The 23,860-nt window shown below is 49.6% G+C and overlaps 1 protein-coding gene across 15 annotated transcripts in view; it reads right to left on the reverse strand.

Moving 5' to 3' along the window:
* Positions 1–23,860, reverse strand: part of amot (angiomotin) — a 152,005-nt gene that overhangs the window by 31,109 nt on the left and 97,036 nt on the right. For 11 of the 15 annotated variants that reach the window (XM_049743172.1, XM_049743169.1, XM_049743184.2 and 8 more), the window contains one exon: positions 818–1,014. In XM_049743172.1, the coding sequence (XP_049599129.1) occupies positions 818–1,014 (197 nt within the window). Of the gene's footprint in view, positions 1–817; positions 1,015–9,030; positions 10,416–23,860 lie in introns of those variants that run through there. The other 4 variants (XR_011088211.1, XR_007486410.1, XR_007486411.2 and 1 more) reach the window with 3 other exon arrangements.

Consider the following 23,860-nt stretch of genomic DNA (forward strand, 5'->3'; position numbering starts at 1 on the left):
GCCCTACCATCAATTCATCTGGCGAATGTCCGCTCCCTGGCGAACAAGATGGACAAACTGGACTTCAGCAGATCCGCCGCGCTGTGTTTTGTTGAAACGTGGCTTAGCGGACGCACCGCACCCCCTACCACGCCGTGGAGTTAGCTGGGTTTCGGCTAATGCGTGCAGATCGCAGCGCGGAGCTCTCCGGAAAATCAAAGGGAGGTGGTCTCTGTTTCCACATTAATGAACGTTGGTGTACTGATGTCACAGTGTTGAAAGAGTTTTGCAGCCCTCTCCAAGAAACACTTTTCATAAACTCCCGTTCTATTCACCACGGGAGTTCTCCTCGATCGTCATGGTGGCTGTTTACATTCCACCACACACACGTGCGAGTGAAGCCACGCAGATCGTTCATGTCTGTTCTTGGTGTTGGATTTTGTCGAATAAATTTCCCCCAAAATGCGACTTGTACTCGGGAGCGACTTATATATGTTTTTTTCACGTTATTGTGCATTTTATGGCTAATGCGACCTATATTCCGGAGTGACTTTTAGTCCGAAAAATACGGTACACACCATGCATAATAATTTGCTGTATGTGTCAGTTGATATGCTGGTCTAATTGGCAACTACTTTGAGCACCCAAAATTAGGAGTTTGGGTTAGGTCCAACCACCAAAAATCTACAGCCCATGTCAAGGGCACCTGTGATACCATTACTTCCATGGGAGACTTTTGAACGATTGAACAACAGTATCACCAGTAATGATATCTAATTATATTTTAATGAAAAATAATGTCACTATGATCATACATACAATACCTATTATGTCCTACCTTTGAGAAGCAACGGACGCAGCAGCTTCAAGTGCAAACTGTCTCATGACGCTCTCCTCCAAGGACTTTTGTTCCCACTTGGTCATATCTGCCTCCAGAGCCAGAATACGCTCCTCCTTCTCCCTCAGATGCTCCATTAGTACAGTGACACTGTACTCTGATGGGCCCACACCACTGTTTCGTGTGCCTCCCTGACGCTGGAAAGGGAAAGGTATTTGGATTATAATAATTTAATTTCTAATCCCAATGATCCTAGAAGCCATGTTGTCTGGGGCTTCATGCCGCTGGTAGGGTCACTCTGTCACGTCTCGCCCCCAACTGCTCCACTATGTGTCTGTTGTCTTGGTTTCTGTCTGTGTGCTCGCCCCTCCCCTCCTGTGTGCCCATGATCAGTGTGATTGTTCCCACCTGCCTCTCGTTACCTGTCTTGTATAAAAGTCCTGTCTGCCCCTCTCTCCCTGTCGGATCATTGGTTTTGGTTTTGGTATTGGTTGCTGCTGGTTTTGGTTGCTGTCGTGTCGTCTTCATGTCCTTTTGGTTCCTGTCGGTTTCAAGTATGTTTTGGTTGGGAAGTCATGTTGTTTTGTTAAGTCATGTCAGTTTACCGAGTCTGTATTTTGAGTTCCGCCAATAAACCCTGGTCCAAGCTGCACTTGGTCGTCCTGCTCCATGCTCCACACCCGACCGTGACAGAATGATGCGACCATCACAGCGGCCAGCGCTTGGACCACCCTTCACCACCAGCTCCCGCCGCGACGCCCGATCCACATCCGAGCATGTTCCAGCGCCATGGGCTTGCAGCCGCCATCGGATCTTGCTCCAGCGACGCCGGACTCACGGCCGCCATCGGAATTCCCCCCCGGCGCCATCAGCTCTGCGACCGTCGTCGGACTTCGCTGCCGCGACGCCGGACCCGCGGCCGCTATCGGAGTGCCCCCCCGGCGTCATCAGACTCACGGCCACCATCGGGCTCCACCCCAGCGTCGCAGGACCCGCGGACGTCGCCAGACATTCAAGCCAGCTGCGTCGGACCCGCGATCGTCCCTGGCTCCGCTCCCTCTGCTGCGGCGCGTGATGGCTCTTGCCGCCGCGCACAGCCCCGCCTTCCGAATGTCGCCGATCACTGTACGGACTTTGTGAGTGCTCGCCGATCGCGGTACAGACTTCCCAAGTCGCCGCCCCAGTGCGGTTGTGTTTCCCCGAGTTTCCGCGGAGTGCGGTTCTGTTTCCCGAAGTCACCGCCAGAGTGCGGATCTGTCCCCGCAGTCGCCGCCCGAGTGCGGATCTGTCCCCGAAGTCGCCGCCCGAGTGCGGTTCGGTCCCTTAGGTCACCGCCCGAGTGCGGATCTGTCCCCGCAGTCGCCGCCCGAGTGCGGTTCTGTCCCCTAGGTCCCCGCCAGAGTGCGGCTCTGTCCCCTAGGTCGCCGCCGGAGTACGGTTCTGTCCCCTAGGGCGCCGCCCGAGCGCGGTTCTGTTCCCCGAAGTCGCCGCCCGAGTGCGGTTCTGTTCCCCAAGTCACCGCCAGAGTGCGGCTCTGTCCCCTAGGTCGCCGCCGGAGTGCGGTTCTGTCCCCTAGGTCGCCGCCCGAGCGCGGTTCTGTTCCCCGAGGTCGCCGCCCGAGTGCGGTTCTGTCCTCGAAGTCACCGCCAGAGTGCGGATCTGTCCCTGCAGTCGCCGCCCGAGTGCGGATCTGTCCCCGAAGTCGCCGCCCGAGTGCGGTTCTGTCCCCGAAGTCACCGCCAGAGTGCGGATCTGTCCCCGCAGTCGCCGCCCGAGTGCGGATCTGTCCCCGCAGTCGCCGCCCGAGTGCGGATCTGTCCCCTAGGTCGCCGCCGGAGTGCGGTTCGGTTCCCCAAGTCGCCGCCCGAGTGCGGTGCGGTTCGGTTCCCCAAGTCGCCGCCCGAGTGCGGTTCGGTTCCCCAAGTCGCCGCCCGAGTGCGGTTCGGTTCCCCAAGTCGCCGCCCGAGTGCGGTTCGGTTCCCCAAGTCGCCGCCCGAGTGCGGTGCGGTTCGGTTCCCCAAGTCACCGCCCGAGTGCGGTGCGGTTCGGTTCCCCGAGTCGCCGCCCGAGTGCGGTGCGGTTCGGTTCCCCAAGTCGCTGCCCGAGTGCGGTTCGGTTCGGTTCCCCAAGTCACCGCCCGAGTGCGGTGCGGTTCGGTTCCCCAAGTCGCCGCCCGAGTGCGGTGCGGTTCGGTTCCCCAAGTCGCCGCCCGAGTGCGGTGCGGTTCGGTTCCCCAAGTCGCCGCCCGAGTGCGGTGCGGTTCGGTTCCCCTAGTTTTTTTTTTTTGGGACGTCGGGAGACGTCCCTTGTGGGGGGGGTTCTGTCACGTCTCGCCCCCAACTGCTCCACTATGTGTCTGTTGTCTTGGTTTCTGTCTGTGTGCTCGCCCCTCCCTTCCTGTGTGCCCATGATCAGTGTGATTGTTCCCACCTGCCTCTCGTTACCTGTCTTGTATAAAAGTCCTGTCTGCCCCTCTCTCCCTGTCGGATCATTTGTTTTGGTATTGGTTGCTGTGGTTTTGGTTTTGGTATTGGTTGCTGCTGGTTTTGGTTGCTGTCGTGTCGACTTCATGTCCTTTTGGTTCCTGTCGGTTTCAAGTATGTTTTGGTTGGGAAGTCATGTTGTTTTGTTAAGTCATGTCAGTTTACCGAGTCTGTATTTTGAGTTCCGCCAATAAACCCTGGTCCAAGCTGCACTTGGTCGTCCTGCTCCATGCTCCACACCCGACCGTGACACACTCATGGCAAAAGGGTCCTAGGTGAGGGGCCAGACAAAGCACGGCTCAAAAGAACCCCTTATGCAGAAAAAAATATATGACTCAGTCGACGCGGGTCACCAGGGCCCCCCTCTGAAGCCAGGCCTGGAGGTGGGGCTCGAAGGCGAGCATCTGGTGGCCGGGGCTTCGCCATGGGGCCCGCCAGGGCATAGCCCGATAAGAAAACGTGGGTTTCCCTTCCCATGGGCTCACCACCTGTGGGAGGGGCCAAAGGGGTCGGGTGCAAAGTGAGCTGGGCAGCGGCCATGGGCGGGGAACTTGGCGGTCCGGTCCCCGGCTGCAGAAGCTGGCTCGGGACATGGAATGGAATGTTACCTCTCTGGCTGGAGAGGAGCTCGAGCTGGTGTGTGAGGCAGAAAAGTTTCGACTAAACATAGTCGGACTTGGCTCCACACAATGTTTGGGTACTGGTACAAGCCCTCTCGCGAGTTGCCCACAGTGAGAGATGTCGAGCAGGTGTGGGTATACTTATTGCCCCCGGCTGGGCGCCTGCACATTGGGGTTCACCCCGGTGCACGAGAGGGTAGCCTCCCTCCACCTTCGGGTGGGGGGACGGGTCCTGACTGTTGTTTGTGTCTATGCACCAAACGGCAGCTCAGAGTACCCACCCTTTTTGTAGTCCTTGGAAAAAGTGCTGGAGAGCGCTCCTTCTGGGGACTCCATCGTTTTACTGGGTGACTTCAATGCTCACGTGGGCAATGACAGTGGGACCTGGAAGGGCGTGATTGGGAGGGACAGCCCCCCTGATCTGAACCCAAGCAGTGTTCTATTGTTGGACTTTTGTGCTTGACACGGATTGTCAATAATGAACACCATGTTCAAATATAAGGGTGTCCATGTGTGCACTTGGCACCAGGACACCCTAGGCCGCAGTTCCATGATCGACTTTGTAGTCGTGTCATCGGATTTACGGCCGCGTGTTTTGGCCACTCGGGTGAAGAGAGGGGCGGAGCTGTCAACTGATCACCACCTGGTAGTGGGTTGGCTCCAATGGTGGGGGAAGATGGCGGTCCGACCTGGCAGACCCAAACGTACTGTGAGGGTCTGCTGGGAACGTCTGGCAGAATCCCCTGTCAGGAGGAGCTTCAACTCCCACCTCCGGCAGAGCTTTTTCAATGTCCCGGAGGAGGCGGGGGACATCGAGTCCAAGTGGACCATGTTCCCTGCCTCCATTGTTGAGGCAGCTCACCGGAGCTGTGGCCGTAAGGTGGTCGGTGCCTGTCGTGGCGGCAATCCCCGAACCCGCTGGTGGACACCGGGGGTAAGGGATGCCGTCAAGCTGAAGAAGGAGTCTTACCGGGCCGTTTTGGCCTGTGGGACTCCGGAGGCAGCCGACGGGTACCGGATGGCCAAGCGGAACGCGGCTTCAGTGGTTGCCGAGGCAAAAACCTGGGCGTGGGAGGAGTTTGGCAAGGCCATGGAGAATGACTTTCGGACGGCTTAGAGGAAATTCTGGTCCACCATCCGGTGTCTCAGGAGGGGGAAGCAGTGCACCGTCAACGCTGTTTAGCGTGGAGATGGCGTGCTGCTGACCTTGACTCGGGGCATCGTGAGTCGGAGAATACTTCGAAGACCTCCTCAATTCCACCGACACACCCTCCATTGTGGAAGCAGGGCCTGGAGACTCTGAGGCGCACTCTCCAATCTCTGGGGTCAAAGTCACTGAGGTAGTTAAAAAGCTCCTCGGGGGCAAGGTCCCAGGGGTGGATGAGATCCGCTCTGAGTTTTTAAAGGCTTTGGATGTGGTGGGGCTGTCAAGGCTGACACGCCTCTACAGCATTGCGTGCACATCGGGGACGGTGCCTCTGGATTGGCAGACTGGGGTGGTGGTTCCCCTCTTTAAGAAGGGGGACCAGAGGGTGTGTTCCAACTACAGAGGAATCACACTCGTCAGCCTCCCTGGTAAGGTCTATTCAGGGGTGCTGGAGAGGAGGGTCCATCGGGAGGTCGAACCTCGAATTCAGGAGTTGCAGTGTGGTTTTTGTCCTGGGCGTGGAACAGTGGACCAGCTCTATACCCTCGGCAGGATTCTCGACGGTGCACGTGAGTTCGCTCAACCAGTCCACATGTGTTTTGTGGACTTGGAGAAGGCGTTCGACCGTGTCCCTCGGGAAGTTCTGTGGTGGGTGCTTCGGGAGTACAGGGTGCCGAACCAACTGATAAGGGCGGTTTGGTCCCTGTATCATCGATCCCAGAGTTTGGTCCGCATTTCTGGCAGTAAGTCGGATTCGTTCCCAGTGAGGGTTGGACTCCGCCAAGGCTGCCCTTTGTGACCGATTCTGTTTATAACTTTTATGGACAGAATTTCAAGGCGCAGCCAAGGTGTTGAGGGTGTCCGGTTTGGGGACCTCAGCATTGCGTCTCTGCTTTTTGCAAACAGCATGGTGCTGTTGGTTTCTTCAAGCCGTGATCTCCAGCTCTCACTGGAGTGGTTCACAGCCGAGTGTCAAGCAGTCGGGTTGAGGATCAGCACCTACAAATCTGAGTCCATGGTCCTCCATCGGAAAAGGGTGGAATGCCCTCTGTGGATCGGGGATGAGATCCTGCCCCAAGTGGAAGAGTTTAAGTACCCTGGGGTCTTGTTCACGAGCGAGGGCAGGATGGGTTGTGAGATCGACAGGCGGATTGGTGCAGCGTCGGCTATAATGCGGACTCTGTACCGGTCTGCTGTGGTGAAGAGAGAGCTGAGCAAAAAGGCAAAGCTCTCATTTTACTGGTCGATCTACGCTCCAACCCTCACCTATGGGTCGTGACCGAAAGAACAAGATCCCGGATGCGAGCGGCCGAAATGAGTTACTTCCGCAGGGTTTCCGGGCTCTCCCTTAGAGATAGGGTGAGAATTTCGGTCATCCGGGAGAGACTTGGAGCAGAGCCGCTGCTCCTTCATGTTGAGAGGAGCCAGATGAGGTGGCTCGCGCATCTCACCAGGATGCCTCCGGATGCCTCCATGGGGCGGTGTTCCGGGCATGTCCCACCGGCAGGAGATCCCGTGGACGACCCAGGACGCGCTGGAGAGACTATGTCTCTCAGCTGGCCTGGGAACGCCTTGGGATCCTCTGGCATGAACTGGATGAAGTGGCTGGGGAAAAGGGAAGTCTGGGAGTCCCTCCTAAAGCTGCTGTCCCCATGACCCGACCCTGGATAATCAGAAGAAGATGGAAGGATGGATGGATGGATGAACTTCTAATAATGTAATGACAGCTGTACAGACTTCGTAGAACTGAATAGGATGTAAAGCATCACATTCATGCAATTGTTTTATTAGAAATGTCTGAACTGATTTTGGTGACACTTTGAATGAACTTATTCATTTATGACAAGCACAAACTGCTTCACTTTTTATTATGATCGAGGTTGAAACTGGACAGGCATAGGCAACAGTCAAATTATCTGTTTAATTTTATTCAATTAAGTTTTTAAGTTAATTACGATTTTTGTGAATGTCTAATTTTGGCTAATTGTTGCATTTTTACAGGAGTCATACAATCCTAGAGGTTGTCACGGTCACAGCTGTCTGTCAGTCATTCCGGTAACCCCACCTGCACACGCTCACACTTCGCCCATTCAGATGATCATGCACACCTTCCGCTGGCTTGTTTACCGGGCTATTTAAGCCTGGCCTGCTGAATATGCTTTGTCAGTCTGCCCCGTGGTGCCACCCATATTCTCACTGCGCTAAACCCGTCTGACTCCCGTTGCTGACCTGTTCCGTTTGCTGACCCGTCTTGTCTTGCTACAGCCTTCCCTGATCATCCGCCCGTTATTGACCACGCTCTGCTCGCTGCCTGTCCTGACCACGCTCTGCTTGCCGCCCGTCCTGGCTCTCCGCCCTGTCCTCGACGCCGATCCCCGCAAGCACACCGCTCGGTGCTTGTGGCACCGCTCTCCTCGCCGGCACTGCTCCCACTTCCCGGTTCCTCCGTGCCCGGTGCTCCGCGCTTCTTGACGCACCCGTCTTCATCAATCGCCGGCTACGCCATGGAGCAAGCTGCTCCAACTATTGATCTCCACTTCCCCTTTCCCCTCATGCAATAACGACTGTGTCTATCTGCGCTTGGCTGTCCTGCCCCGTCAGTCACAGAGGTTTCATCCAATCATTTCAAACTTGTGGTGTCACGGATCGGAATGGAGCAGGGCAACCAAATGCAGCTTGGACCAGGGTTTATTGAGGGAAAACGTAGTTGGAAGGGAGGATGAAGGGAATAAACCAACAGAACCGGCAAATTAACATAACTTCACAGACCAACCGACAGACTGGCTAACCGAAGCAGAACTGACAGACAGTAACCAAGAAACCAGAAACAAAAAGACATCAGACGAGAGACATCAGACGAGCGACATCAACAATCCGACAGGGAAGTGAGGGGCAGACAGAACTTAAATACAAGACAGATAACAAGAGGCAGGTGACTGTGATTACATTGATTGAGGTAACACAGGAGGGGAGGGGCGATGCGAGCAGAAACGATGGTAACATAGAACATATTAAAGCAACCGGGGGCGACTCGTGACAGTACCCCCCCCACAAGGGGTGGCTCCTGACGTCTCAAAAAAACCCGAACCCCCACGCGGCGTGTGTGGGGGAGCGGGGGGACAGCGCAACAGACCAAATGACCCCACTGGTCTGTGACAAAATCTGCACCGCGCTCAGCGGCACATGGAGTCCAAACCGCTATTGGCGGCAACTCGGGGGAAACAGAACCGCAATCGACGGCAACTCGGGGACAGAACCGCAATCGGCGGCAACTCGGGGACAGAACCGCAATCGGCGGCAACTCGGGGACAAAACCGCAATTGGCGGCAACTCGGGGACAGAACCGCAATCGGCGGCAACTCGGGGACAGAACCGCAATCGGCGGAAACTTGGGAACAGAACCGCAATCGGCGGAAACTCGGGGACAGAACCGCAATCGGTGGACACTCGGGAAGCAGAGCCCCGTTCTGCGGCAAACGGAGAGTCTGAACCGCAATCGGCGGCATACGGGAAGTCAGAGCCGCAATCGGTGGCATTTGAAATTCCCGACCGCAATCAGCGGCATTCGGAAGGCGGAGCTGTGTGCAGCGGCAAGATCCACCATGCGCCGCAGCAGTGGGAGTGGGCTCAGGGACGATCGCGGGTCTGGCGCAGCTGGCTCGAAGTCTGGCGACGTCCACGGGTCCGGCAACGCTGGGATGGGGCCCGATGGCGGCCGCGAGTCTGATGGCACCGGGAGGAACTCCGATGGCGGCTGTGGGTCCGGCGTCACGGGAGCGAAGTCCGATGGCGGCCACGGACCGATGGTGCCGGGAGGAACTCCGATGGTGGCCATGGAACCGGTGTCGCTGGAGCGAAGTCCGACGGCGGCCGCGGAGCCGATGGCGCTGGAACAAGCTCCGACGACGGACGTGGATCGGGCGTCGCGGCGGGAGCTAGTGGAGGAGGTTGGTCCAGGCGCTGGTCGCTGAAGTGGTCGGTTCGTTCTGTCACGGATTGGAATGGAGCAGGGCGACCAAATGCAGCTTGGACCAGGGTTTATTGAGGGAAAAGGTAGTTGGAAGGGAGGATGAGGGGAACAAACCAACAGAACCGGCAAACTAACATAACTTCACAGACCGACCGACAGACTGGCTAACCAAAACAGAACTGACAGACAGGAACCAAGAATCCAGAAACAAAAAGACATCAGCTGAGAGACATCAACGATCTGACAGGGAAGTGAGGGGCAGACAGAACTTAAATAAAAGACAGGTAACAAGAGGCAGGTGACTGTGATTACATTGATTGAGGTAACACAGGAGGGGAGGGGCGACGCGAACAGAAACCACGGTAACATAGAACATACTAAAGAGTCGTGACACTTGGTCTTTACCATCTGAAGACAATGACGGGTAAAATAATCTTGTATTTTAAAAACACTATGGCAGGGTCAGAGCATCGAATTTTACATTTCATATTTTTTTGCCACAAAGGAGACAATTTTTATTTACTCCCCTGTACAAGCCCCCACAAATCCCAAAATTCTCTTGTATATGAATAGTCACAGCCTAAAGATCTACTCACAGGAGGTGGTCCATCTGAATCATCTGACGGTAAAAATTGTGATATGCAGTAAAGATGTGGAGCTGCTTGGTGATAGCATTAGACCATATAATTTATTATGTGAGTTCTCACACATTTACATTCATCCAAAGGCAAAGAGCCTGCGTGGGAGTATAGCCATAACACCACTGGCTTGCATCCCAGCATCCGAATACATTCTTTCTCATATCAGGTGATTAATCATGTCACCTTTCTCTTCTTTTCTGTACATGTGAATGTAAACGTACAGTAATATGTAAAGTAACAACTTTGTTATAGGTAACTAAAAATATTTCGTTTTAAATTGGATCGGGTGGGATTAAACAAGTCTTACTTCTTCCCACTCCTTTTCAGACATGCAAACTGCCCATTATGTGCTGTATATTGTATTCTGTTTGTATCTAGCACTTATACAAAGTTATGAATTACATGACTTTAGTTTTTTGATTCATGATGTATGGTTTACATGTTTGAGACAAAATCCATTCATTCATTCATTCATTCATTCATTCATTCTTTCACATTGGACACTCCTCTTGCCTCGTTCCACCACCATGTCGCTTGTCACAAGGAAGAATGGAACAATAGACGTGTTGTATGCAAACACCAAGTTTGGAATGGGGTGAAAATCATCACAGGCTTTAGCAGCAGATGGTGAGTAAGTTGCACCATTTCTTCCAAGGAAGGTCCAGATCATATTTGTCCAAGGGTCTTGAGGTGTTGATCTACTGAGCTGGGAGGCCCTCTATCATTCCCTCACATACCTGCATGTGGATCAATTCAACTTTGTGAGTGCTTTTAATAGGATCCATCCCAGCCTTCTCCAGGATAAATGTAACATCATGGCTATGGACCCTCACCTTGTGCACTGATTTTTGGCGTAGTATTTGAATGAAAAACCGCTATTTGTTCAAGTAGGGGGTTCAAGTTTTTATTTTTTTGTTTAACTTTTAGTTACCCAAGCAAACAATTAAGAACAAGCTCTGTTGGAAATAATATACTTTTTATCATTGGAATCTATGTATCTACTTTTGTGTGCAAGATTCTCCGCAGTATGTGACCATCAGGCCTCGTGATAATGACTTGGGGGCATATGGCCGGCTAATGACTGGAGTCATTAGCCGCGCTATATAATAAGCCCCACAGTTAGCTAGACATGTACAGATCATGAGATTGTATGAAGCATACAAAGGTCTTATTTAAGTTGAAGTCATGAGTACGGCACAGCTATGTATTCCCAGGGGCACTAAGACTACGTCTTAAGCTAATGGTCATGAGACGTCCATACTGCTCCGTCCATAAGAGTATCCCCTTTATTCTGTGGCAATGAGATATAATTATGTCCTTCCTGTCTGGAAACCTACCCGATCATGTACACTTGCCCAATTGTTTCTTTCTCAAAAGGCACGGCTCAACTCGAGAAGAGCGCGGATCTCAGCCACACTTGCTGCGTGTGTCTGGGGTGCGCCCTTCTGCGCAGAAGAAAACGCTAAGACCAAAAAGACCTACCGTCTCTGAGATCAACCCAACAAGTTCATATTTACAACCTGACCCAAACAACAGTGGTTCTTTGAGGGGGGTGGGGTACAGGGTGCTAAAAAAAAATAAAAAAAAATAAAACGTTATATAAATACACAGCGGCTCGGTGGGCAACTGGGTAGCACGTCCGCCTCACAGTTAGGAGGGTGCGTGTTCGATTCCACCTCCGGCCCTCCCTGTGCGGAGTTTGCATGTTCTCCCCGAGCCCGCGTGGGTTTTCTCCGGGCACTCCGGTTTCCTCCCACATCCCAAAAACATGCTTGGTAGGCCGATTGATCACTCCAAATTGTCCCTAGGTGTGAGTGCGAGTGCGAATGGTTGTTTGTCTCTGTGTGCCCTGCGATTGGCTGGCAACCGGTTCAGGGTGTCCCCCGCCTACTGCCCGATGACGGCTGGGATAGGCTCCAGCACGCCCGCGACCCCCGTGGGGACTAAGCGGTTCAGAAAATGGATGGATGGATGGATATAAATACACAATCAAACACAGTAAAACTATACAATATGACAACATAGTGAAACTAACAGCTGCAAGAGTCGGTTAAAACTTGTTGCAATTTATGTTTGAAAATTGTGAATGATGTGAAGACAGTGAGTTTAAGGGTATTTAGTATAGTATTCCAATCATAGGCTGCAGTGAAATGGAAAGAGTTGCAACCAAAAACTGTACGGGCTTTGAGGATGGTGAATTTGATAAGATTACTGGACCTTAGATTGAGGGAACAATGATGACGGTGCAGAAGGGAGGAAAGATATGGCAGGTGACATACCGAGTATGGATTTGTAAATGAGGTGAAACCAATGGTGGAGTCGTCAGGTGTGGAGCGATGTCCAGTCAATCAATTCACACAAGTCACAGTGGTAAGTGGAGAAGTGCGCACCTGTGGCAAAGCGAATGGTGGAGTGGTGAAGAGGGTCCAGTTTACTGAGAGTGGAGTAGGCTGCCATCCTATGGATGGTGTCGCCATAATCAAAAATGGGCAGGATGGTCATTTTGACAAGAGAGTGTCTAGCTGCACGGGTGAAGGAGGCCTTATTGCGATAGAGGAAGCTAAGACGAGATTTGAATTTTGACTGTATGTGTTTTATGTGGGTAGTGAAGGAGATGACGAGACCAACCATAGGCCAAGGTATTTGTAATAATCAACAAACTCGAGTTCAATGCCATATGCGCAAAAGATTTTAGGGGCAGTGGTGGGAGCACGAAATCGGTTAAAAATTATGCATTTTGTTTTCTTAGTGTTGAGAAGGAGATGGAGATTATGGAAGTATTGTTCAACGGAGGTGAAACTAAGTTGTAATGAAGATGCTGCAGAATGGAGAGTAGGGCTTTCAGAGTATAGGATAGTGTAATCAGCATAAAGATCCAAGATGGCGCCGCGGATGGCCGCCTCGGTGACTCGCTCTCTGCTACTTTGTCTTATTTTGTGTGTTTTCTGCATCTTCTGCTGCCCATCCCGGATCACTTTTACCAGAGAAGAAATGTTAAATATTGGACAGTCTTCTCCTGGTACTTTCTCTCCAGTTTTCTCTGACCCAGACTGTTTGACGGAGATTTTAGCTGGAGCAACGGCGCTCTACAAGCTAGCATGCCGAAGACGGCAACATGGCAAGCGTACCGGAGCCCTCATGAAGCTGAGGCAGAGAGGGTTCCGTTCTCCCCTACCATCAATTCATCTGGCGAATGTCCACTCCCTGGCGAAAAAGATGGACGAACGGCTGCTTCTCATCCTACGGAACCCGGACGTTAGCGGATCCGCCGCCCTGTGCTTCACTGAATCGTGGCTCTCCGAACTCGTCCCCGACCATGCCGTGCAGCTGCCTGGATTTAGGCTAGTCCGCGCCGATCTCAGCATGGAGCTCTCGGAAAAAGCAAAGGGAGGTGGTCTATGTTTCTATATTAATGAACGTTGGTGTACTGATGTCACGGTGTTGAAAGAGTCTTACAGCCCTCTCCTAGAAACACTTTTCATAAACTGCCGGCCATCGTAATGGCGGCTGTTTACATTCCACCACACGCACGTGCGATCGAAGCCACACAATTGCTGGCTGATCAGGTAACCGACATAGAGAAAATACTACCAAACTCACTAATTGTTTTGGGTGATTTTAACAGGCCAAACCTCGCACACGAACTCCCCAAGTACAGACAGCACATAATGTGCCCCACCAGAAGGACACAGACACTGGACCACTGCTACACAGTAATAAAGGACGCATATCGCTCTCTACCCCGTGCAGCTTTAGGACTCTCGGACCATTGTCTAGTTCATCTGATCCCAACCTATAGGCAGAAATTAAAAACTTCTAAGCCTGTGGTGAGGACTGTGAGGAAGTGGACAGTGGAGTCAAAGCAGGACCTCCAAGCCTGCTTTGACTGCACCGATTGGGGAGTTTTTGAAGCTGTAATATCAGACCTGCATGAACTCACCGATACTGTCACATCATACATCAGCTTTTGTGAGGACTTGCGTGTACAGACTAAGATCTTCTGCACGTACAACAACGCCAAACCTTGGTTTACACCAGTGCTTCTCAAATAGTGGGGCACGCCCCGATGCCACGGGGGTCGTGTGACCTCGGGGAACATACTTTTTTGGGGCGCACTAGAATGAAGTGTAATTGCACATCCACTCAATGGGTGAAAGTGGCGCGCTCATTTTCAGAGTTCACGCAGGGAGTTGCGGTATTTTTGCACCAAACAAGAGCACACAGCACAGAGCAGGAAATGTAAAAGTTAAATGAACAAACTCTTCAGCAACACAATGGAAAAATATTTGACAGGGATGAAAAGAAAGGCGGAGAGGGACGAAGATAATGAGACAAACGTAAGTCTCCGAAAAGCCAAAATGAGGAAATATGACAAAGCGTATGTAGCGCTTGGCTTCACTGTTACTACGGTGGGAGACGAGGAAAGACCGGTATGTTTACTGTGTCTAAAAATGTTGGCAGCAGACAGCATGAAGCCAAGTAAATTAAGGCGGCACTTACAGAAGAAACCTGCACCGTCCTGCTTCAATGACTACCGCCCCCTGGCACTGACGCCCATCATCATGAAGTGCTTTGAGCGGCTTGTCATGGAGCACATCAAATCCATTCTCCCCCCCACCATTGAACCTTTCCAGTTTGCGTACCGTGCCAAACGGTCCTCTGAGGGTGCCATCTGCTCTGCCCTCCACTCGGCCCTCACCCACCTGGAGAGAAAGGACTCATATGTGAGGTTGCTGTTTGTGGACTTCAGCTCTGCCTTCAACACCATTGTGCCGCAACGACTCATCTGCAAACTCGATGAGCTGGGCCTCAGTACCTCCCTCTGCAACTGGCTACTGGACTTCCTCTGTCAGAGGCCTCAGGTGGTGCGTGTTGGCGACAAAATCTCCGCCAGCATCACGCTGAGCACGGGGGGCCCCGAGGGCTGCGTGCTCAGTCCATTGCTCTTCAACCTGCTGACGCATGACTGCACTGCGACCTACAGCGACAACCGCATAGTGAAGTTTGCTGACGACACGACTCTGGTGGGTCTCATCACGAAGGGCGACGAGACTCGGTACAGGTCGGAAGTTGACCTTCTGACCACGTGGTGCAGGGACAACAACCTCCTGCTGAACGTAAACAAGACCAAGGAAATCGTTGTCAACTTCCGGAAGGGTCACACAAAACACCTGCCGCTGATCATCGATGGTGCTGTGGTGGAGAGGGTGAGCTGCACCAAGTTCCTGGGGGTGCATATCAGTGAGGACCTCTCCTGGTCCGCAAACACCTCGTCACTGGCAAAGAAAGCTCAGCGCCGCCTGTACTTCCTGCGGAAGCTCAGGCGTGCATGTGCTCCTCAGGCAGTCCTGTGTACATTCTACCGTGGCATCATTGAGAGCGTCCTCACCAGTTGCATCGCTGTCTGGGGTGGTAACTGCATTGAACAGAACTTGAAGGCCCTGCAGCGCATAGTGAATACGGCTGGTAAGATTATTGGTGCTTCGCTCTCCTCCCTGAAGGACAGTTACACCTCCCATCTCGCCCGCAAGGCAACCTCGATTGCGAGAGATGTGAGTCACCCGGCTCACTCTTTGTTTGACCTTCTCCCCTCTGGGAAGAGGTACGGAAGCCTGCGCTCCCGCACCACCAGACTCGCCAACAGCTTCTTTCTCCAGGCTGTTAGGACCCTGAACTCCCTACCCCCTTCTGCGTAGGGTGTGGCACTGTTGCGCTATTTTCTGGAATGTCTGCTGTACGCTCACTTGCTCATTTTTGCTCCTCTTATTTATTTATTTATTTATTTATTTGTTGTGTTATTTATTCATTATTTATTCAGCACGCTGTTGTTTACTTGTTTACTTGATTGTCTGTTGTGGGCCATGTCTTGTCACCGTGGGATAGGGGGGAACGAAATTTCGGTTTCTTTGTGTGTCTTTGGCATGTGGAGAAATTGACAATAAAGCTGACTTTGACTTTGACATTACACCCCAATCACGCTGATAAGCCGCTTGAGTTTTTTCAGCGAAAACGTGCCGAATATTTCCAACAATCGTCCCACTTTATCAATGCTACTTCAGTAAACCAGCGAGCACTGTTAGCATCGTATAAAGTGGCATACCAAATTGCTCAGTGCAAAAAAACCCACAAACTAGCAGAGGAGCTCATATTGCCTGCAGCATACCGTCTCTGTCATGCTGGATGACGCAAGTGCTGCAAAATTAAAAACTGTCCCTCCGTCCAATGACACAGTCGCCAGACGTATAAATGACATTGCCATCAATCTCAAAGAACAGCTGGTAGAGAAACTCAAAGACAAATGTTTTGCCTTACAGTTTGATGAAGCAACTGACAGCAACAAAGACTGTTTGTTCATTGCTTATCTACGTTTTGACATGACAAACTCCCTGTGCGAGGATCTACTTTTTTGTAAATATGTCAGGGACAGAGACACAGCTGAAGAGCTATTCAAAATGCTGGACTGCTTTCTGAGTGAAAATGGGCTTAAGTGGGAGAACTGCATTGGTGCATTATACTATTTAGAGTGGGGGCGGAGAGTTGGGGGGCCGCGAAACATTTACCGTATTTGCCGGTGTATTGGTCGACCTTTTTCGATCCAAAATCGACCGAAAAAAATCGACCTCGACTTATACACCGAGTCATAAAATTTAACTTCGTATTCATCGCTTCAAATGTGATGGTAACCAAGGCCGTTTCTCCTGCATCTCATTGTGCGTTGCACTTAGAAAATTTGAACCGGGCGGCGTGCGTGAGTGCGCGGCCCGCTGGAAGTCAAATGAGGCTCAGCGATCTCCTCCGCGGTGCTTATAAACAGCCGATCCGCTCGGCGGGGGCTATTTTCGGCCACTCGGCGCGTGCGCACGGCCTCCCGGATGTGCCGGGCGGCGTGCGTGAGTGCGCGGCCCGCTGGAAGTCGAATGAGGCTCAGCGATCTCCTCCGCGGTGCTTATAAACAGCCGATCCGCTCGGCGGGGGCTATTTTCGGCCACTCGGCGCGTGCGCACGGCCTCCTGAATGTGCCGGGCGACGTGCGCGAGTGCGCGGCCAGCTGGAAGTCGAATGAGGCTCAGCGATCTCCTCCGCGGTGCTTATAAACAGCCGATCCGCTCGGCGGGGGCTATTTTCGGCCACTTGGCGCGTGCGCACGGCCTCCCGGATGTGCCGGGCGGGTGCGCGAGCTCGCCGGCCGCTGGAAGTCGAATGAGGCTCCGCGATCTCCTCCGCGGTGCTTATAAAGTGCAGATCCGCTCGGTGCCGGGCGGCGTGCGCGAGCTCGCCGGCCGCTGGAAGTCGAATGAGGCTCCGCGATCTCCTCAGCGGTGCTTATAAACAGCCGCATGCGCACGGCCTCCCGGAATTTGAACACATTTCGTCAATAAATTTCGCATATTGAATTTTGAAGTTTAATATAATGCAACAATTGAGCTCGACTTATACAAAGGATATATCATAAAATCGTAAATTTCCGTCGAATTTTAGGGGGTCGACTTATACACCGAGTCGACCTGTACACCGGCAAATACGGTAGTTAATAACACAATACATGTTAATATTATGTGTACTATGTGTCCTCTCTGCATCCATTGCAGCCTGGTCATCCTGCAAGAGGGATCCTCTCATCTGTGGTCTCTTCTCAGGTTTCTCATTTCCCCAAGTAGGAGTTTTGAGTTTTTCTTTGCCCTCCTGGGAGTTAAAGATCAGGGGATGTTTGAGAATAATTGTCAATTTTTGCACATCGTCCTGAATGTTGTTAGCTACCTAAATGTTGTACAGAGGCCGAGATCTACCGGAGTCAAATTCCTTGTTTGGCATGCGAGTGCGCGGCCCGCTGGAAGTCGAATGAGGCTCAGCGATCTCCTCCGCGGTGCTTATAAACAGCCGATCCGCTCGGCGGGGGCTATTTTGGGCCACTTGGCGCGTGCGCACGGCCTCCCGGATGTGCCGGGCGGGTGCGCGAGCTCGCCGGCCGCTGGAAGTCGAATGAGGCTCCGCGATCTCCTCCGCGGTGCTTATAAAGTGCCGATCCGCTCGGCTTGGAGCTATTTCCGGCCTCCCGTTGGTGCCGGGCGGCGTGCGCGAGCTCGCCGGCCGCGATCTCCTCCGCGGTGCTTATAAACAGCCGCATGCGCACGTTCTTGCAAAATAAGTTAGTTTAGTTTAGTTTAGTTTATTGTTTAGCACAAATAACAGTGCAAGGAGGGAGACGAAGCCTAGGGCTTGTAAGAAGCTCCACTCCTGCTATATATACAAATAAAGTGCAGAAACAAACAAAGTCCTGTGCAGTCAAATGACATTCAAGTGTTTAAGAAAAGAGAAAAAAAGAAAAAAAAAATATATATATATGTGTGTGTGTATATATATATATATATGTGTACATATATATATATATATATACATACATATACATAAGTAAATAATGAAAAGCATAACAAGCTAAGTATTAATTTTTTCATATCTATACATGCATATATACGAGCATGCATGTATACATAACATAAACAGATACATGATACAAAAATAAGAAACAAGCGAAACAAAATAGACACTTATCGATGTTGAAGCAATCAAAGAGATACCAGATAGGAATAGCTAAAAGGAAAGAAAAGAACTGTAAACAGAAAATAACAAAACAAAACAAAGAATAATCTGAGTCAAAATTGTGGATTAAGTTGATGATCATAGTATGGATCAGCTGAGTGCGGTGGAGTAATTATGGACTGGTAGGATCATGAGTGGAGAAGGTGGTGTTTCAGGTGCTTTGTAAAAGCAGCCTGTGCAGATATGGATCAGATATGGATTGGTAGCTTATTCCAGAGTGAGGGCCCTCTAAAGTGGATATCATATTGATGGCGTGATGTTCGACAGAAAGGTGGGTGAAGATTGTCCCTCTGACTTGTTGGATAAGAGTGAAAGTCTGATGCAAATGTGAAGAAATTATGAAAAGTGGCTTGAAGACCGTGTTTCCTATATATGTATTTATGGATGAGTAGACAGGTTTGATGAATGTTTACTTTATCAATTGGCAGTAATGAATAATTTCATAACAGTGGTGCAGATGGTTCATATCTATTTGAAAAGGAGATTATTCTTAGGAACTTCTTTTGTAAAATGAGTAATTTGTTGAGGTATGTTGGATATGTGGCTGCCCAGATTATGTTGCAGTAATTGAGTAAAGGAAACAGGAAACTATAATACAGAGTGAGATGAGCAGAAGGATGGAGAAAGGGACAAACTTTTCGTAAAATACCTAGCATTTTCATAGATCTTTTGCAAACCAAATCAATGTGTTCGGACCAATTTAAGTGTTCGTCTACTATAACTCCTAGGAATTTGGTGCTAGTAACTTGATGGATTTCGTTATTGTTTATGTAAATTTTGGTCTGATCTTTGGGGTAAGATTTGTTTATATTGCAGAAGATCATGAAGTTACATTTTTTTATATTTAGTGTCAACTTATTTAGTTTGAACCATTTTGTAATAGCGTACAACTCAGCATTCACACTTGCAATGAGGGAATTAAAATCATCGTGGGTGGCAATGAGGTTGGTATCATCCGCAAATAACAAAGGGAGAAAATTTGAACAAGACATGGAAAAATCATTTATGTACACCAAAAATAATAGCGGACCCAATATTGAGCCCTGCGGGACCCCAAATAGTGTTTTAGATCTGTTGGAAGAACAACCATTTAAATATACATATTGTTCTCTGTTGGCAAGATAGTTTGTGAACCATTTCAGGGCAGAATCCTTCACTCCATATCTCTCTAGCTTAGCGATAAGGATCTTATGGTCGACAGTATCAAATGCTTTAGTTAGATCTAGAAAGACACCAAGAGCGAATTTCTTATTGTCAAGAGCTGTTGAGATATGATTGACAAGCTGAAGCAGTGCATGCTCAGTGGAAAACTTTTTGCGGAAACCATATTGATGCTTGTAAAGAATATTATTTGTTTCTAGGTGCTTTGCCAATCTTGAATAAACCAATTTTTCTAGAATCTTGGAGAAGCATGGAAGAATGGATATAGGCCGAAAATCACCATATTCATTTGTCTCGCCAGCTTTGAAAATAGGAATGACTTTAGCAATTTTTAGTTCTTGGGGTACAATGCCAAATTATAATGATAAGGAGAAAATGTGTGTTATTGGGATTATTATTGAATGGATGATTCTCTTAATAAGTAAGCTTCTGATCTCATCATGGCCAGGGGCCGAGTTTTTCAAGCTCATGACAATGCTGTAAACTTCCTCAACACTAGGATGGTCAAGAATGGAGAGTGAAGGAAACTGTCCTTTAATTAGGCAACAGGGGCTTGTATCAGAAGTTGAAAAGCTAGATGCCAAGGTAGCGCCAACATTTACGAAGAAATCATTGAAACCATTAGAAATGTCTACTGGGTTTGAATGGGCTCCATTTTTCCCCAGCATCTCATTTGGGGTAGATGTTTTAGATTTTTTGCGATGTAATAAATGGTTGATAAGATTCCATGTTGTTTTGATGTCACCAGAGGCTTGAGTAAATTTATCAGCATAGTAAGTTTGTTTGGTTGTCCTTAGTAATACTGTAAATTTATTTTTATATTTCTTGTATGTTTCTATATTTATAGGAGTGGGATTTGCAATAGATTTTCTATAAAGTTTATTTTTTTACGTGAAGATTTTTTTAGTTCATCCGTTATCCATGGTTTCCCTTTGGAGTTATTTTTACGATTAGAGATTAAAGGAAATGAGGACTCTAATGCATTTGTGAGTATTGTTAAAAAGGAGTGATAGGCTTTGTTGACATCTTGCAACAGGATAACCTCATCCCATGACACAGAGCTGATGATAGATATAAAAGATACCATGTTTTTCTCGGTAAATTTGCGGAATTTCATTTGATCACCAGTATAACCTTTGATTTTTGGACCACTATCATTGTGGACGAAATTGAAGACAGGAAGATGATCAGATACATCGCAGATCAACAGGCCAGATGTTATTTTGTAGTCTAGAGAATTAAATAAAATGTTATCAATGAGAGTGGCCGTTGAGCTTGTGATCCTGGAGGGTTTGTTAATAAGAGGGAAAAAGTTATTGGAGTATAATGTATTAAGGAAGTCTGTTGTATGTGACTGCTTAGTTTCAAGTAAATTAATATTATAGTCACCAAGTAGGACACACAATTTATTTTCTTTGTTTATGATTTCTAGAGTGGAGTCAAGGGCTTCATTGAAAGTGATTTTATCAGAGTCTGGTGGTCTATATATACATCCAATTATCACATTTTTGTTGTTTATAAGTGAGCAAGATGAAAGTTCTATAAACACAGATTCTGCTATAGTCATATCAAAGTTACCACTTAGATCCTTTCTGGGAGAGAAATTGAAATTATCAATCACATACAGTGAGACTCCTCCACCTTGCTTGTTTGATCTACATGAGTGTGTAGGAGTGTAGTGAGAGAGAGGGTAGCTAGATGTATTATCAACCATCCAGGTTTCAGTAAGAGCTATTACTGAAAAGGAATGTGTTAAGGTTGATAAATAGGTTTGCAGACTATCATGATTTTTAGAGATACTCCGTACATTAAAGTGAACAGTGGAGAATACATTTGTTAGGCAGTGGCCAGGAGGAGTATTGCACAGTTTGTTAAACATATCTTCAGAAAAATATTCGCATGACAATTCAACAGATTTTAGGGCAGTGTAATTAGTATCTGGGTTCAAGAAGGACTCATAAATACCAGCAGTAACATTCTCTAGGTCAAATGAATTAAATAATAAAGAGTCTAGATTCGGTGGGACAGAAATTCCTGCATTTTTGAGAGTGTCACTCACTGGATGCCATGAAGGGTGTAAGAGGACGGTCTACCTGAGTTGGATGTCCTCCCCGCCAGTTTCTGTTTGCCATGTTGTGCTCCGCTGTAATCCACCATTCTTGTCAGGAGGGTCCAATAGGTACCAGTTTATGGTCATCAGTTCAGCCATTGTAGATGTTAGGTTGCACCAGGGCATAGATCTTCAGTTCTTCCAGTTCACTCACAACGAGGGTTTTGACATCTTCTGGCGTTGCTCCGTTTGTTTTAATCCATACTTTGCAGTTTCTGACCCACGTTGCGAGAATCTTGTTTTCCTTCTTCAGTTTGCGTGCGTTCCAGGCTATCTCAGCATTCTTCGTAGTGAGGTGTTCATTTAGGTAAACACCCGTTCCTTTTAGTTTCCTCCCTTGCTTCAAAAGATCCACTTTATGTTTCCTATTGACGAACCGAATGATAATTTTCGGAGCATCTTTTGGTCGTTTTCGGTTTCTTGGAAGTGTGTGACAAGCGGCAATGTTTCCTTTCTGGAGATCCATATGCTTACTCTCGAAAAACCGTACTACCTGATTTTCAAGCGTTGACAGTTCATCCGATGGAGAGTCATCTGTCGAGGGATCCGGAGGACCCGCCGCCCTGGCATAGGAGCGGTGTGTTGTTTTAAGACCAGTGATTATGAGGTCTTCTTGTCGGGAGTACTGCTCCAGTGCATCTACTCTCCGTACAAGCGACAGGATTTTTTCATCTTTCTCCTTGGATAATTTCTTAAGCTCCGTTAGTTCAGACGTTAGCTGGAGCAGGGTGGCTTGCTGCTCTAAGAGTGTGGTAAGGTCTTGCCGTATTAAGTCAATGGATGATTTGAGTTCATCGTAGCCCTCATTTTTTTGGGCGGCATGGCGAAAAGTTTGGAAATGAAAACCAGCTAGCCGCTAGCACTCCGTTTTGCCGCTAGCACTCCGTTTGAGTTGGCAGATGCGATTTTGAAGCGATCCAACTTACTGCTAGTGTCCTCTTATGATTAGGGGATCAATCAATCCCAGCCAGATCTTTGGAGCGGTCCTCTTTATGAGAATTTCTCGATCGTGTGCACTTGGCACCAGGATCCCAGGCAGCAGTCATCTACGTTCTTGTTGGAGTGAGCAAATCTCTAACAGTGTGGAAAGGTCTGTAGAGCATCACGGGCTTCAAGAAAACAACCCCCCCCCCCCCCCCCCCCCCCGTCCTGTGGATAACCTAAGGCTTGCAAACAGGTTTTACTGCAGGTTTGAACGGTCCACCCACACAACAGGTCCTCCTGCATCACAATCAACATACACACCATACAAACCTCTCCCCACATCATCGTTATCACCTACTCTCTCTCTTACAGTATCTGCGGCTGCACTTCAGATGCGCGAGGAGGTGTGTCAGATGTTTCGGGGACAAAAGGTCAGGAAGGCACTAGGCCCAGATGGCGTGTCCCCCTCCTGCCTGAAAGTCTGTGCTGAACAACTGGCACCCCACCTTTGCACGGATCTTCAACCCTTCCCTGGAGCTGTGTGAGGTGCCCTTGTGCTTCAAGAGCTCCATCGTCGTACCGGTGGCCAAGAAGCCCGCCATCACAGGTTTGAATGACTATAGACCTGTCGCCCTGACATCTGTGGTCATGAAATCCTTCGAGAGGTTAGTGTTGAACCACCTGAAGGTCATCACGGCCCCCCTGCTCGACCCCCTGCAGTTTGCCTACCGGGCAAACAGGTCGGTGGACGATGCGGTCAACATGGGACTGCACTACATCCTGCACCACCTGGACACCGCAGGGACGTACGCCACAATCCTGTTTGCGGAGTTCAGCTCGGCGTTCAATACCATCGCTCCTGACATCCTCCACCAGAAGCTCATCCAGCTCGCGGTGCCTGCCTCCACCTGTCAGTGGATCACCGGCTACCTGACCAACAGGAGACAGCATGTGAGGCTGGGCACCATCACATCCGACACCCGGACCACCAATACTGGCGCCCCCCAGGGGTGCATCCTCTCCCCACTGCTCTTCTCCCGCTACACCAGTGGTGTCAAACATATGGCCCACAAGAAGGTTTGATCAGGCCCACGTTCGATCAGGCCCGCGAGTTAATTTAAAAGTGAAAAAATGCATAAAAGACACGGAATTAATATTTTGAATAATATGCAATTATCCGCTATGGTGCACACTGAGTAGAAGACAACACTGTTTTGATCAGAGAAGACAGACCCAACACAGCAGACGGTAGCAATGCGCCAATTGCTGCTTGTTACGACATTGTTTCTACCCTGGTCTTTACCCCTCCCCTACATCCTCATTAGCCAAAATGTAATTATCCAAATGGAGAAAAGTAGATATGAAAAATGGACCACATCCTATTTATTT

Source organism: Syngnathus scovelli, chromosome 15 (assembly GCF_024217435.2).
Source record: "Syngnathus scovelli strain Florida chromosome 15, RoL_Ssco_1.2, whole genome shotgun sequence".
NCBI lineage: Eukaryota > Metazoa > Chordata > Actinopteri > Syngnathiformes > Syngnathidae > Syngnathus > Syngnathus scovelli.